The sequence below is a fragment of the Ammospiza caudacuta genome, chromosome 14, assembly GCF_027887145.1.
Source record: "Ammospiza caudacuta isolate bAmmCau1 chromosome 14, bAmmCau1.pri, whole genome shotgun sequence".
In the NCBI taxonomy this organism is placed as follows: domain Eukaryota; kingdom Metazoa; phylum Chordata; class Aves; order Passeriformes; family Passerellidae; genus Ammospiza; species Ammospiza caudacuta.
Window position 1 is genome coordinate 8,581,591 of NC_080606.1, and position 16,407 is coordinate 8,597,997.

General features: G+C 37.8%; 1 protein-coding gene across 1 annotated transcript in view; it reads left to right on the forward strand.

The window, feature by feature from the left end:
• The window catches only part of AMMECR1 (AMMECR nuclear protein 1), a 96,238-nt gene that overhangs the window by 54,087 nt on the left and 25,744 nt on the right, over positions 1 to 16,407 (forward strand). Inside the window, exon 3 of the mRNA XM_058814018.1 lies at positions 3,828 to 3,938. Coding sequence (XP_058670001.1) covers positions 3,828 to 3,938 — 111 coding nt within the window. The remainder of the gene's footprint in view (positions 1 to 3,827; positions 3,939 to 16,407) is intronic.

The window sequence follows — 16,407 nt, forward strand, 5'->3', positions numbered from 1 at the left end:
TTTTGATCAATAGCAAGTCATGCAATGTCTGGATTATGAGTTTATAGCCTTTAGATTGCTTGTGAATTTGCTGTGGCACCTGTAAATAGTTTTGGATACAAATACTTTTTTAGTGTCTGGCTCTCAAACAAAAAAATCAAAATGTAGATCCTTATGAAAGCAGATTGATTGTCATGTTTACAGCGGCTTCAGAGAGTCTGGATTTGTTCTCTTCTTCTGTTCCCTTATGGTTTGAAACACCTTCCACCATCTTTCAGCCACTGATACTTGGTGGCGTTCTGCAGAACTCCTTTTAACACTGTCAGCAGCATGTTAGAGGTTCCTGGCACCACAGCGAGAAGCTGAACAAATAAATTTCCGAGTCTGGCAGTTCAAGATAGCTCACTCCCAAGCTTGGAGCTGTTTTGTTTTTATGCTTAATCCTTAACTGAGTAAGAGAACTGCTTAAGGCTGGTTATTAGAGCACTTCCCAGGGAAGTGCAAAGTCTGGTTTTGTGAATGTTTTTTTTCTTTAAACTAACAAACAACAACATCTGCAGCTTTCTGACTACATCAAGAGGGAACCAGACAGAAAGGTGAGAGCACTCCACCCAGTATGCTCTTTGATTCCTGTGGGATATGTGGCTTCAAAGTTTTTTTAGGCAAAAAGAAAACTGATCTCCAGGATGCCATGCATATCCTTGCTGTACGTCCTTGGAGAACAAGAAATCTAAGCATCTGCAACCTTTGCTGCTTCTTACTAAATATTTTTAGACCTAACAATGTGTTGCTCAAAAAACTCTTGTTTTTATTTTAAGAAAAACAGGTAACAGATGAAATTTTTTTTTTCAAGTTGAAAATTAACAGATTTACTTAGCTGCTTTTGACATCAATGTCTCTAGAGTTTGGGGCTTCAGCATTAAATTTGCAGTTATGTCAGATAGCAAGTTTATTTGTGGGTTATTGGCTTTAGAACACAACAAAAGAATTGCAGCCTTGAGGAAGATATGCTGGCAGCTGAAGCCAAGGATGCCAATAAAAAGCTAAATAACATCACTAGTAAGAAAAATACTATTTTTTCCCATAGCTTGTCTAGCTGCTGTGAGCAGGTTTTCTATGGTCTTTGTTTAGTGTAAGACTAGAAATGCTCTCTGAAGATTTTGTATTAGGCTGTAAGAGTTAGTAGCAGTCAGCGTTCCTCGTTCAGAGATGGAAGCATCAATTCAAGTGCAAGACCTTCCTCTGTAATTCTGTCTGCAGTTCCAAACATGGATGTTCAAGAGGGCAAATTTAAACTGGAAAAAAGTGTAGAGAAGAGATGTGATGGTCAGAATGGAAAGGTTCTCTTTGAGAGGAAACTGAATGAGCACATCCCACTCAGCTCAGAAAAGTGAAGTCTGAAGAGGCATGTGAATTATTTCTATAAATACTTTGGGGAATAATAACTAGGAAGGGAAAGAACTATTTAAACTAAAGGACAATGTTGGCACAAGAATAGATAGGTACAAGCTGGCTGGGAAAACATTTTGGCAGGAAATTGGAATGTTTTCAGAGGTTCTGAACTTCAGCGAAGTTTTGAGGCAAGCTTCAGATTTTTCATTTTGGGGATTTTGTCTCCATTACTTCTGCTGCTGACAGTAGAACGTGGATCATTTATGAACAGAATTATATAATTATTCCTTACAATAGCAGGAGCCCTGAAGGTCTCTTTCAGCCTTATTTCTTGAATTTTAAGAGTTAGAATCCTCTTGGGTCACTGACTGTTCTGAACCTGTGGTCCATATTACACTTTGAAGACATCTGTGATGGTAATTGGGTAATTCTGTTCAGTAGGCTTAGATTTCCTGTGTAGACATCTTCATACCTTTAGTGGCTCCTGGGGAGCAGTACAGAAGTTGAAAGGTTGGAAAAACATCTTTAGTCAGACTTTGTGTTGTATGGTAATAATGGCTACCAGTGGTGCTTGATTTACCCAACTCAGTTGGAACAGTATGTTTATACTCCTACTACCAGTAAAAATAAAATATACATAAAATATACATATATAACTTTTACAATTTGTCTTGTACTCATTGACAAGGACCTTCAAAGTGTATGCAAATGTTTCAGTGCTGTTTCACCAACAGTGAAGTTCTCTGGTCTTCTCTTGTCCTTTTAAAGTAGCAGTAATGAGACACCTTAGAAGAAATTCAGTTTTGACAGGAAAGTAAATATGTATATGTTTCCTTGAATTACAGCCCTCCACTAAGTGTATTACAGATAATAAATCTCATAATCCAAAGATAAAGGTCAAGAGAATAATCTTAAAGTCCATTTTGAGCCTTACTCATGCTTATTTCTGTTCAAGGGCAGAGGCTGTTTTCAGTGCCATTACAATTTAATAATTTTGTTGGTACCATTAAGGGTGGCTGGGATACCTTTCTTTAAAATGTAGTGAAATGCCAGTTGTTGATCTGAATGGAAAATAGTGCAATAACCCACATTTTATTAAATGTTTGGTAATGGGCTCTTTTGGCTTTATGCTTTTCAGTACTTACTAAACAACTTTTTAAAAAGGGAGGGGGTGGCAGTAAAAAAGAAATAAAAGGAAATCCAAAAGAAAACTATGACTTCAGCTTCCTCTTTTATTCATTGTCATTGAAAGAAGGGAACTTGTCCAGCTCAGTCAAGTGAGGAGGAAGTTGCTGTACCAGCAGGTGATAACAGGTTTTAACAAATTAGGAGAGGACCGGGTGCTGCTGTGTTAGTGCTGCAGGCTGAGCATATCCTTTTCTGCCATCACAGAACTAGTATCTTGTGCCACACCAGATAAAGGAGATGATGTGGAAGGAGAAAAGGGATATGGGCTGTTCCTTGAGAGTCCCAAAGTGCACCCATCCCTGTGTATGGACCCCAGGGGAGTTACACCCATCCCTGCTGCACTGTGCAGTGCTGCAGGGACTGATCTATAATACAGTGCACTCTTCTCTATGTAATGCACTTTGGTTTGTCCCCTTTCTAGAAAAAGAGTAAATTTTACATGCTTTTCTTCTTGAAACATCCCTGTTCATCTCAGTATTAGAAATCTTTGTGAGGGTTGGTATCCAGATGCCATGTGCTCTCTCTTGGGAAATTATTAGTGCAGTTTTCTCTTGCTTGTGTTTTGATTAATGCAGTTCTCTAGAACTGCAAAGAAGGGTTTGGTCCCCAATACTGTATGGTTTTCCTCTTTCTGATTAATTTAGTGGATGAATTGGGTTGTTATTAGTATTTCTTTGTAACTATCATGGTCATGTGTTCAGCTTAGATTTTGCTCTACTTCTGGTCATTTTTGATATTTTTAAATGCTAACTTGGGATTCATGGAGAAAATATCCTTTCCTCTGGTCGTTCTTTAAGTTTAGAGGGTGTTCCTAAATTTTGTAGTCTTCTAAAGATTTCTATTTCTAGCCAGCAGTATTAGAACCAAAGTATTTGTGTTCAGGAACATGGATGGCTAGTGTGGCAGGGGTATTTTTCTCTTCCATAAAGGATTTCTTGTATACAGATCTCTAAGGTGAGGCTTTTCCCATTCATAGGAGGAGGTTAATGGGTAAGGTACACTGAGCATATTGGATCTGTTGCCAGGCAGTTTCATTCTGTCCCTAAACTATTCCAGTAATCTTATTTTCTATTATATCACACGAACAATGTTTCTAGAACAGTCAAAAGAACTACAAAGGACATTTCTCACTGTTGTGTCCTGTTCAGATACAGTAATTTTCAAGATTTGCCCCCTGTTGTCTGAAATGGAAGGGCACTGTTCTGAAATTTCACACCAACTGTCAAACTGCTCCTGTGATCACGTGTCTCTTTTCCTCCCCACCACAGCCCACTGTTTGTAACGTGGAAGATCGGTCGAGATAAGCGATTGCGAGGATGCATAGGTACTTTTTCTGCCATGAACCTGCATTCAGGACTCAGGGAGTACACACTTACTAGGTAAGAATTTGTTTTCTGTAGCCTTGACTTAAATATTTAACTAGTCTGTTGAGGAGATGATAGGTGTGCTTTGGTTTGTTTTGGGTTTTTTGGCTGTGTCACTGTACGGGTCAGTGAAAACCTGTGTCTCCTTTTGATGCTGAGAGTAATGTGTGGATATTTGACTGCTGGTGTCACGAGGCCATGCTTGCAGTTAAAAACCATAAGTTGAGCCTATTCTCATTTTATTGGTTTGTAAACTACTCTCCAGTAACTTGTTATAACTGATTATTACAGTATTTTTCCAGTGTTGAGACAAATTTTAACCTTAGTAGTTAACGTCAGGCCAGAAGACCAGAAAGTCAGATTTGGGGATTATCCTATTCACACTTCTAAAACAGCAGGTATTCTCACCTCTTCTCCATCAGGTGCTTCCAATCAGCTGCAGTTAATTTAATGCTACAAATTTCCATTACATGTTACTCTTCAGATACATCCCAGCCCCTGAGTGGGAAGCTTCTGGATGAGGGAGGTAAGTGATGATAATCCTTCACTCCCTGGCAGCGTAATCTTCATGTTTTGATCTACACCTAAATCCATTCACCTTAATATTGTTCCATTTCCTTTGCATAGAGTGAAAACTAATAAGTTTATCACTAGAGCTAGTAGCAAGCTTTCTACTTGTTTTTCTAAGAGTTTTCTTAAGTTTATTCTCTAAAGAATCAATGGAATTGTGTTCCTTTCAGCTACAATAGACGTTATTGTGCTTTAAAATAGAAGCTGCATTCTGGCATGTGTAGACCTCTAAAATTGTCATAACTTAAAATAATTAGTGCTTCCAGATCACTTTAGATTTGAGGCTTTTGTCCATTACAGGATCTTCCTCTTTGCTGTTAAAATGCCTTGTCCATTCTGGCATTAAATAATATTAGAATGGGAGATGTTCTTTCTTACATGTCTCCCTAGTTAGTTGCAACCTGAAGTTCATTTCATGCTTTTCTGCTGAGCTTGAAGAAGATAACTGCTCATCTCCTGGACCCCTGACAAACTTCTGAAAGACCTGGTTACCTTTATTGTGTTTATTTTATTTATTATGCACTCTGGAATGTTTCTGCTTGTGTCCTTTAAAACCTCAGCATTCAAAATGGTCGGTGAGAAGAACCTTTTAATAAATTCAAAGCAATTTCTATGTTGAGGGTTAAAAAGCCTAAAATCTTAACCATTAGTGAGCCAAACTGAATGAAAACCAACTTTCCCCCTTTACTGGGGAGTGTTTCATTTAGGTATATGCTTTACAGTGCCTGATCAAGAGCAATGAGCTTGTACAGAATATTTCCCCCTGAGGCTAGGAATAAGGTGATAGCTCAAGAAAATAGTTTTTGTTCCTCATAGATTTTTCCATTCTCACAAATCAGACAGGGCTGTACACTTACATACCTTTAAAACTGGTTATATGATTCCTGACTGCATTCTGTGAAAGCTGAAGTCAAAATACATGAAAATGGTGAAAATTAAAGGGAACTGAAATAATTTCAGTGCAGTATTTACAGGATGGCCACACGCTGTGGAAATTTATACTAGGCTATTTAGAGGACAGATCAATAATTTTCAAGATGAGGAAAATGGAACTACATACAAACCTATTTAAAAAAAAATCTTCAGAAGAACATAAGTTGCTTTAAAATAAAATATAACATTTAGTGCATATTGGATTTTGTTACCTTTTATGGTAAATCTTTTTTGCGCTTATGATACCTAAAATGTTTCCAGGTTGCTTTATTTTTTTAAATAACAACCAAACTTCAAATATGATCACTGAAATGTAGAGTTCATATGAGAATGTACAAAAAAGGTGTTCCCTTCTATCAGTCATTATGTAAAAAAAGAAAGAGAGGGTTACCTGTGATTAGTTTCCTTCCTGTGGTCAGTGTTTTCAACTGTGGGGCTTCCAGAGGAGAGCATTTGAGGAATAAAAGAAGCACCATTGAAATGTCCATGGGCTTTGAGAGTTTGGAGCTCAATGGGCCTCCCTAGGAAGGATTAGAAACTAGCACATTGTACCTTGCTCCAGCACTATCTGGGCAACAGGCTGCTGCAGAAGACATGACAGTTCCTGAAAGGGAAAAACTTATTCAGGAAAGGCAGAAATTAATCAACAAAGTAGGTAGAATGAGAATGGGCTTTACTACAGAAAGTGGAATTTGACGAAAACTTTCAGTTGACAATGCAGTCAGATGACTGCTGACTTTATTTTCCTTTGACACTTTTCAAAAGGGAGGCACTTTCCTTCAGTTATTTTGAAGATACATTGTGGATAAACAGAACCAGGTTGTTTGTCTAATTAATTAATTTTTACTCTTTTCAGTACCTTCTGTGTAATTGTGGCCCAGCTTTTAGTCAGTAAAATGGCACAAAAGAACAGCTGTTTTTGAATGCTCTGATGCTTAGCAATCAAAATATCCACAATTGCCTTCACACATAATTTTATTGCAAATATGCTGAATAATCCTTAGAGTCACAGTAAATAAATTTCATTATTTCTAGTGATCTCTGGCTGTATATCATATCCAATGTGTAGCATACACATCTCTGTCTGATACAGGAGTGTAGTTCCTTTGAAGCAGCATAATGATAGTTCATCTAGAATCTGGAGTGAACAATTTGTTTCTTGGAACACCCCCACCCTTCACTTTTTTGGGTCTGCAACCAGAAATGGTGGTGATCTGTGACCATTTTGAGCTCTGTAGGTTGTTGTGCTGATATTACCAGTATGTTCCAAACAGGAAATTTATGTGGAATGATTCATCGTTAATTGGATGCATCTGCCTAAGTTCTGAGGAGAGAGGAGAATACCCATAGTTAAAAAAACTATTACTGCATTCCTTATAAAGTCTACATGTTAAATTCAGTTTTCTCTGCAGTTATATCAGTGAAACACAGGGGAAAGGATGTGTATTATTAAAATCTTAGAGAACTTTATGGAGAGAGAGGTTCAGATTTGGTGATTTGTATTTTATTTTACTAGGAGGTAAACCATGTCCAAATGTTCTACAGTTGAATATTACATTTTAGAATGAAGAAATTTTACCATGGCTAAAATAGTCCTTTAGACTGAATGTGTTAAATTGACTATCCCACCTGAATTCATAAAAATAAACCAATCCAGATTATGAAAAATACCTTATGTTTTACATCTCCTTCAAGAAAATACTCTGAACTTGGAAGCAGGTTACCACAGAATTTCATAACAGGTTGATAAATTACTTTTTCATGTATTCTGTACAGCAGTAAGACTTAGGTTTTAGCACTAAAAATTTAATCTCCTGATTTTACAAACTTGAGATATTGAACAAAATGGTTTCAGTTCTTTATTTTAGTTTCAGTTTTTAATCTATTTCATAGAATTTGATGTAATATTTTATGCCTATTGGATGTAAAAGTATAGGTGCATAAATTTCTAGCTCTGTGTTGTTTTAGCCCGTCAAGGCTAGAATGTGTATCTGGGGAGGGAGGTAGTAGAGAACAGGCAGGTGAAGGGAGATGTTACATGACAGAGTCTGCTGTCCCAGAAGAAAGTAAAGAGACATTGGAGGACTCCAAGGCTTAAGTGTAATAACCTGATGGCTGAAAACTGGGTTTAACCCTCCTTCCTTTAACTAGCATAGACCTGTCTCTACTGACTGATGTAATCAGTTTTTTTGTTGTGTGTTCTACTTACCACTCCAAGTGAGGGAAATAGGACTGCTGACACTCAGCTTAGATGTGGCTGATCAACAAAAGAAAACAAAGAGAAGCTGAGGATGAGAAGCACAAGATGGAAGGAAATGAAACCTACAACCCAACTTTCTCATAACTGAATTTGGGTGTACATTCCATATGAGGATTTGGCTACTGCTGTCCTTGTCAACAATGTCGAGTCCTTCTTCCTATTCCAGATATTACCATCCAACTGTAAAATAGCAATACAGCAAGCTAATTTAAGGGGTGAAATTGAAAAATATTTAAAAACTGATCACATTAAGATTGATGCTGGCTATACTTGCTAAAGACTAGTGACAAGTTTTTGTACAGACAGGACAACTTCCTTCATGTATTTAGTTGAGTTTACTACTCTAACCCTGTAATCAGTCCCACAGGGCAATGCTAACTTCCCAAAACCTTTACTGCCAAGCATTGTTGATGTGGGTGTAGGTAGTCATTACCATTGATCCAGGGCAAAGCATACTCATTCATCTGACTGCAATTTTTTGAACTGCAGAGTTGGGGGAATTACGTGTTTTTGACAGCTGTTGTGGCCTTCATTGTTGACAGAAGTCATAGGTTGAAATAATTTGTGGAAATAACATCTCATGTAATATTTCAGAGCATATTGTTGCTTCTGTGTTGCCCACTGATAATACTTTGCAGGCTGTCTTACTTTTGGCTTTGATTCACAGTATACCACTGCTGAAAGTTGGCTTTTTAAAATTCTGTTAATACACTGTCTGGTGGCCATCAGTGGAAAAGTGCCCGATAATTGTGAGATGAAGCTTACATTATCACACTTGTAATTAAACTCTACAGAGAGCAGTGTAGGTTCATGACAGCCTGCACTCACCAGGGTTATGCTGTTCTTCTGTGTTAAATATTGTGTTTAAAGTCAGAGAGCTTCCTTTCCATTTGTATGTGCCTGTGAAAAGCAGGTGCCTGCTGGACTCTGAGTTCTCAGGGTTGCCTTACTGAGGTAGGGGGCACAAATCTCCAAGTGAGAAGAGGTGCTTAGGGCCATATGTGCTGACATGGTTCTGTGTCCAGTTGAGTGAACAGACAACCACTGTGTATCACAGAGCATGTGAGAAGCCAGTGGCAATAACCCTCTGGAATGAGTAACTCCCACCTCCCACTTAACAGCAAGTTGCAGTCATGAAGGGTAAAATTTTTAGTGGGGGTTCCACCTATAAAATCCACTAAGTTTTAAGAACAAAAATGCCCTACATGCTGACAACCCTTTCGGTGAAAAAATGCTTCCTAATAGCCAGTCTATTGCAGGTAGAGAGCAGTAAGGTCTCCCCTGAGCCTCTTCTTCTCCAGGCTAAACATCTCCAGTATAAGCATCTCTCAGTTACACCATCTCATTCCCTTACTGCAGTACAAGGTTCTGTAGGAGTGATTTCAGAACATCCTGCGTTCCTGGGGAGGTAGGAAGTGGGGTGCCAAACTGACACTTAAGAGGGTGTACTGAGTGCTTTTCCCTCAGACCCAGGATGGGGGTCCCTGGCCTAAGGAGAGTTCAAGAATGCTGAAGAGGTTGCAGGACTGCTGTTCTGCTAATTTGGGCCCTCCGGGTTGGTGGTTGACACTGCTGCTGTGACATGGGCATCATCCAGTGCCCAGTATAAGGCAGGTTCTGCTCACCTGCCAGGCAGCAGCAGAGGGAAGGGTTTATTCTCATCACTTAGTTGCAATTTCATATCACTGGAACTCCTTAAGAAGAGATGTCCGAGCCAAAGCTGTGTTGGAAAGCCATTTGGAAATACATAAATACTGAACACATTTATTACATACACATGTATATTCATATATAGCATATAGTATATAGCATATTTGTGTTCTGAGTCAGAACTGGGCTGAAGAATATTAAGGCAGTTCAGCATTGAACTTCACATTACAAATTAGAAGATGTATATAGATATGTGTAATTTATGATGGTGTTGCCCTCCAGAGGTATTAATAATGTTGTATCTTAGAACTCCTTTTTGTTTTCAAAAATGCTTTTGTTAAAATATAAAATTGAGGTATTAGCACTGTGATCTTGAAGTTTTACTGATTACCTCTGTTGAAATTGTGGTAAAATTATTTTAACATATAGATATTTTGTAATTTTCATATTGGCTCATGGATTTGCCTGCCATATCATCTGTATATAGATGAGATTTTGCTGAAACTTGGAGCCTTTCATGTTTCTAAATTTTATCCAAGCCAATAAAAGCTAGTTGCTTTGAGTCTGCCTGTAGACACTGACTTTACAAAAAACAAGCACTTTAATTTGGATAAATCCTAAGATTTGTTCTAGTGGAATATATGTTTATTAGTAAAACGGTTTGTGATGTAAACCCACAATAACAGAAAGTCCAGATGAAGTATATAAATCTGAATTTATTGAGCCAGACTTAGTTACTCTGTGTGAGTCAGTTCAGTAAATAGGTCTGTAATGATTTTGTGCACACAGTGCCAGGTTGTTACTGCGGGGATCTGTTGTTTAACAGAGCTGTTTGCTGCCTTCTCTCAAAGGGCAAAACTGAATACCATACTGCCTCTTTAAGTGGAAAAAAACCCCAAATTTTTGTTTTAATGATGGGTTAAATGCTTCTCCTTATTTTGTTAGGAAGGAAAATCTTGTTTAGAAGAGAGGAGCATGCCCTAGGGAATACATGGTTTTTGCGTATTGCATGTGTTGAGAATGTAATCATTCTGCCTTAATTTTTTTAGTTATTTAAAAACAAACAAGCAAAACAAAACTAAAAACACTGGTTTTGTAATTGTTACTTTATTATTCCTGAGAAAAACCTTGCTAGACCCTTGGACCTAATGGTAGATGAGTCTGTTTCCTTAGCAACACTGCTTGAAAGAAAGCAAAGGAAAATGCCACAAATGGAAGGACAGTCCTTAGATTATTATCTTTATGAAAGGAGGAGAGCATAATGATGCTCTCCCAAAGCTTTTTCAATAGAACCAGGGTTATCAAATATTGATAACCATTTTACTGTTTTGCTGGGAAAACTGAATTATAGAATATGAATGCTTTGGCAAAGGAGAATGCATTACTATGTTTTGTAGAGTGAACTTACTCTTGGAATTGACTGTTTATGAAAGGTATATGAAAATCAAGGAAAAATAAAGTTTATAATTAAAAATTACTACAAAATTGCTGTATCTATATAAAATGGCTCAATGAAGTTTAGAGGGGGTTTTACTGAGACAAACTTACTGTCATAAGTTTGAGGTCTCAGCAGTAGAATTTGGTGTAACTAAGGAAATGGCCGTATTTGAAATACTTATTTCATCTTCTTATTTAAAAGACATGCATTAAAAATGGGGAGTTTCAAAATGTACTTTTATAAAATTCATGCTTAGAAAAAGACATGCTCAAGCAAGATAACTTTCATTAGTTAATGTAACTTGTGGTATTTGGAATAAATCAGATGTTGCTGGAATTTGATTGAACTGGTGCTACCCAGCAGTTACTCAGACTTTCCAGATGGGTTTCAGGGAGGAGCCATCTCATTTGTGACTCCAGTCTTTGCCATGATGATCTTGCATTTCATGTTCTTCCCACAGTCTCCAATTATGTGAACAAAATGATGCATGCCCTGTAAGTTCAAAGACAGAGTTCTTGTTGAGTTGAAACACTAGTTTGGTTCTAAGTCAGATATTTATTTGTCTTTGGATATTAGTTGACAGAGGTGTTTGGGAGGGAGGGTGGATGTAGGGGAACTGGCCACCCTGGCTTTCCTAAGAAAGCTCTGTAGTGCCATGACTTACTTTTCCTTTACTAGTATGGGTAGTTGTTGGTACTTTCATGGGTTTTAGTTAACTTTTTAATCTCTTTATAAGATAGTCTTAAGGGGAAGATAATCAAAACATTGCCTAAAAATCTTTTATAACAACATTTGCTTTGAGACGTGGTGACTTACTGATTTGTGAAGTGCTGCAGAGGTGTGCTGAGCTGTGGGCCAGTTGTGCAGAACACAAGACAGGACTGTGCTCACAGCAGGCAGAGGCATAGGTGGAGTGTGTCTCAGAGCACTAACATTGTAAAGAAAGGATTTGTCTATTTGGAAACAGGACAGAATGGAAAAAGTTGGCAGAGAAGTTACCAGCTTGTGGATGAGTTTTTCTCTGTCTGTTCTCAGCTTAGCAGTTGTTAATTTTTAATATAGAGCAAGGGATGTTTTCCACAACTTTCTTGTGAGGGTAGTGAAACATCCCACTGCACAGACTGGCCAGTGCTTATATGTAATAAATATGAGACATCTCAAGTAGGACTCTGGGAATTGAGGTGCAGCTGTGGTATATTACATAGCTTGACCAGTAGAAGTATACTTGGGCTCAAGGAACTGTTTTTTACTGAAATGTGATGTTTCAATACCAGTTAGCAGAGATTAGGCAAGGTCACAGGAAAAAGAATTGTCTCATGCTTACAAGCTGTTAAAATCTTTAAACTCTGCAGCTTTGTGTGGGAGGCACTGTGGGAAAGGAGTCTCTATTAAAGTCTTCAGTCTGTCAGCACCTCCTCCATTTAGGTGTTTTCTGATGCTTCCTTTTAAGACTATAAAGAAGAAATAACACAAACTGGGTGTGGGGAACTGGGCTCCAAAAGCCCTTGTTATCGCTGTTCACTTTGACACAAAGGTGTTGAAGCTTTTGAAATTGTTTTTTACCATTTTCCATAGACCAGAGTAATGAGAGTTAAAATGCTCTTGTAAACTGTAGCAGTGTTTTCTGGAATTTTTAAATAGTACTGACAGATACCTGTTTCTAAAATTTGTTCCTGTTGACACCAGGAAGAAAGAAGTTATGTCCTTTACAAGAGCTGTGCAGTTAAGATGGAGGAAAAGCTCTTGGAAGAAGAAGAAATAGCCTATCCACTGCTTGGAAGTCTACAGGCAGCCATATAAATGCTGAAGAATGTCTGAAGACATCTGAAGTTAAGCACATTTCTGAGGTAGTCCTAAAGTCTTAGAGGCCCAATGACTGCACTATTTCAGCTTATATCATGTGTATTTGTGAGCAAGTAACCACAGAGTGGGGAGGGAGAAACAACACACAGGGAAGTCTTGAAAGACTTCTTGAACTTCAGAGTTTACAAGTGACTGGAGTTTTACTCCATTTCATCTCCAGTTCATTGTAGGGGTATATATACTTACCTGAAAATAACCAGGTTTTTCTTTTCTAACAATAATTTTAAAATATATTAGGAACAGAAGCACTCCAGGTTTGTCTATTTTCTTTGAATTGCAGATGCACTTCTCAGATTCTGCCATTTTCAACCGTACTCCTTAGAAAAATGTATGGAGTGCTATACACACTCTAAATGAGTGTATATTTGTGATAGCCTTTATTTTAGAAACAAACCGAATGTACTTTGTTTATTTTTTTAGCTCTGTAAATAACTGTGTGTTGATGCAGTTCACAAAGCATCAAATGCTGTGAAGGTATGTAAATAAACCATTACCTAGGAATATTCGTTGTATAACCAAAAAATATTTCCAATCTCAAAGATTCCTACCTTTGAGTTTTCAAGACTTTTAATTAAAACTTTTCTAATTATAGTTATAATTTACATGTGGAGAATAGCTTTTGATCATGGTGAAGAAGAGCTTTTTTTGGCCATCAGTACAAATTTCTGTAGGACTGGTAACACTCAGTTCTTCAGGCAAGGATATTTTCTGTGGGGGAATGGTGACATGTGCCTGTGTCGTAAATATAATACGTAGGCTACAGAGTGTCAGCTCACATGCTTAAATTTAGGTTCCCTGTTCTAGTGCAATGCTATAATCTTTATTTCTTAGTGCAGATTACTTGCATTAAAGGGTCAGTTGTCAGGCAAGCAGTCTCTCAGGTTGGAGAAGTACAGTATATAAATAACTCCCACAAGAACTTGGGGAAGTGGTGCAGATGTTAAGAAATGCTCTGCTGAGCCTGGGTACAGCTCCTGGGAACTTCTCATCTGTCAGAAGCTGCAGCCCCAGCTTCAGTGAAAGAGCCCTTTGTGATCCTGGCAATTACTAACAGTTGTGGTTTAAGTCTGTGTATTAAATCAGATATTGCAAACTTTTACCAGCAAGGAATGGTGACTTTTTATTTTTACTGTATTTTCCAGTTCATTGGGATTCCCTTAGTTCTCATTTTACAGAAGGAAAGAAGAAAAGCTCCTGGTTTGTTTTTTTTTTAACAGTACAGCTTTCTGGTACTTCTAGTTCATGTAATTGTATGAATTCTGTAATACCACAAACTGAAATAGGTGTCAGACTTCTTGTAACAGGCAATTAATTTGCTGCTTTAGATACCAGGCTAATTGTGAGTAACATTCTCAGTGCTTTACTGATAAATAAAAGGCAGATTAGAAATACATTCACACTGGTACATTCAAATGGTATTTCTTACTTCAGGAGACTCTTAATTTCTTTCATTTAATGTTGCTAAAGTGAATAATGTAGAATAAAAATTATTTAGCATGTAATAAAAGGTTAAGCAAGTATTTTCTTTTAATATTGGCTTATATCCCGTTAAACTAAAGCATCAATGTAAAGCCAAAATATAATGTGACTCAGTTGTAGAAATGTTGAAAGAGATATGTCTGTATGGAAAAAAAATATGTTCTGTGTGCATATGTGTATGCATTTAATAGCTTCAGTTCTTATTGAATTAGAGTTAAAAGAGCTGCTTGTGTTATCTCTAGGCCAGTTACTTCCAGGTATTGTTAAAGCCCCACATGTAATGTGTTCGTTTGGCCATGAAGAAAAAATGCTTGTTATATAAGTGGACACAAAGAAGGAAAAGGAGAAATGTAATTTTAAAGTAATTGGGAGGTCATTGTAACCTTGGTTCTACACCAGGGCATCACTGCTTTTCACCAGAAATATTTTACATGCTCTGTCAAGAAATTGATGCTAGTTTTGTTTCTGTTCCAGAAACTTCTGCACGATTTGCAAGCTGGTTAGCTGGCCCTTTCTCATCTGTGCTGAGGATGCATTCTGCAGTTTGCTCACTTAGCTACAGAGAGGCTTTTTTCCTTTGACCTAGACTGCTAATCCCTCATTGCAAAGAGCAGCAGCTGTGCTTTGTCTGTGGAGGTCTCTGCACCGCACGCAGCCTCATTTGCCAGAGCCACCCCTCTTTGTGTGCTCAGCTTTTTCAATCACTGAAAGGGTGGCTTTCTGGTTTGTTGCTCAGAAAACCCTCTTCAGGTTTGTGGAAGTCTACAATGCATGTTCTTTTTTTTCTTTTTTTTTTTCCCAAAATGTGAATTTCCAAGTGCTGTTACATATGATTTCACAAGTCTGTGTTTGACTAAAGCATTCCTGACATTCAGGAGATGAAACATTTCATGAGTCGCTTTTTAAAAAGGTGATAATCTATTTCCATTTAAATATTAGTTACTTTAGATAGATGTGTTGAATTGTACCTCAAATGGTATGATTATGACTAAACCAATATTTTGTGTGTCCCCACTGTATCCTCATTTAACATTGAATAGTTGGGCTTCTGCTGATCTTGGTACAAGTCCCATGGTTAAACATATGTGGCAATGCAAGATGGTTGTGGTAGTTAAAAGCTGAATAGACACATGGACAGAACAATCCTTTCCTGGTTTAGGCTTTACTGCAGTGAATGACAAAACTCTACTCCCTTCAAGGCAGAAGAATTTGGTCTGTAGTTTCTCTAAGAAAATGTGATTTAAATGCATTCCTTGAATACTTGAGTTAAGTTTCTGAGGCTACAGACAGATGTAGCCTAACCTGGACCTTTGCCTTTATTTCAGAACTTCTTTTTCATTCCACTTCAGCTGTTTTTATTTGCTACTCAAAACCTGGTTTAGAGTGAAAAACATATACAGAGTGGCAGCTGGCAGACTTGGAACTGAATGTACTGTTTAGCTGAACTTGCAAGCATTCTATTGCTTGGGCATCTTGACCTTAGGTAAGAGGGGTTTGTGAGTGCCCCATCCAGGCAGTTCTGTAAGCTGAGTAGGTTGCAGGTGGTACAGAACGTGCCACCCCAAGTAGACAGAATTGTGACAGGAATCTGGAAGGAATAAAAGGATGAAATCGTGACCCACTCTCATGAGTGAGAGAGAAGTGGCAGAGTTGCTAAAAGGAGAATAAGAAGATGGCTTACAGACAACTTCTTTGTGTGTGGAAGGTAGAGGGAGGGAAATGCAGGATGCAGAGCTTCCAGATATATAGAATGTGTTTATGTATATAAAACATACTCTGTTCAGAGCTTGATCTGATAATGACATTCATATATGAAATAAAAACCTGCACACATACAAAATGAACAGAAAAAGCCTTTTTTGTTGCCTTAAACAGGAATTAAGTTCTGTTGATGCAGCAGTTCTGATGGCTGCATTCTAGAATAGCATCATGATAGCAGGAGCAAGTGCCTAGAAACCAAAAGTCTCATGAAGTAAGGAGAGACCATTTCTTTCCCTGAGGTCTTGTTACATGTGATGTGCCACAAGGGACTCATCTTGTGCTTATCTTTTACTGTATTTATAAAAACACAGAATTAGTAAGATGCTATGAGCTCATTTATCATCCTCTACACTGACAACACTCAGATCTGCATCCCTCTGCAGATGTACTTGCAGGATGTGTAAGAGATTGTTTAGCTAAAAACCAGTTGGTTTGAACATAATCCAAGTTGAGTTGTGATACTGATGGAACACATCTTGGGAAACAAGCCAGGATACTATCCTGTGTTCTGTATTTTGAGTGGTTGTATT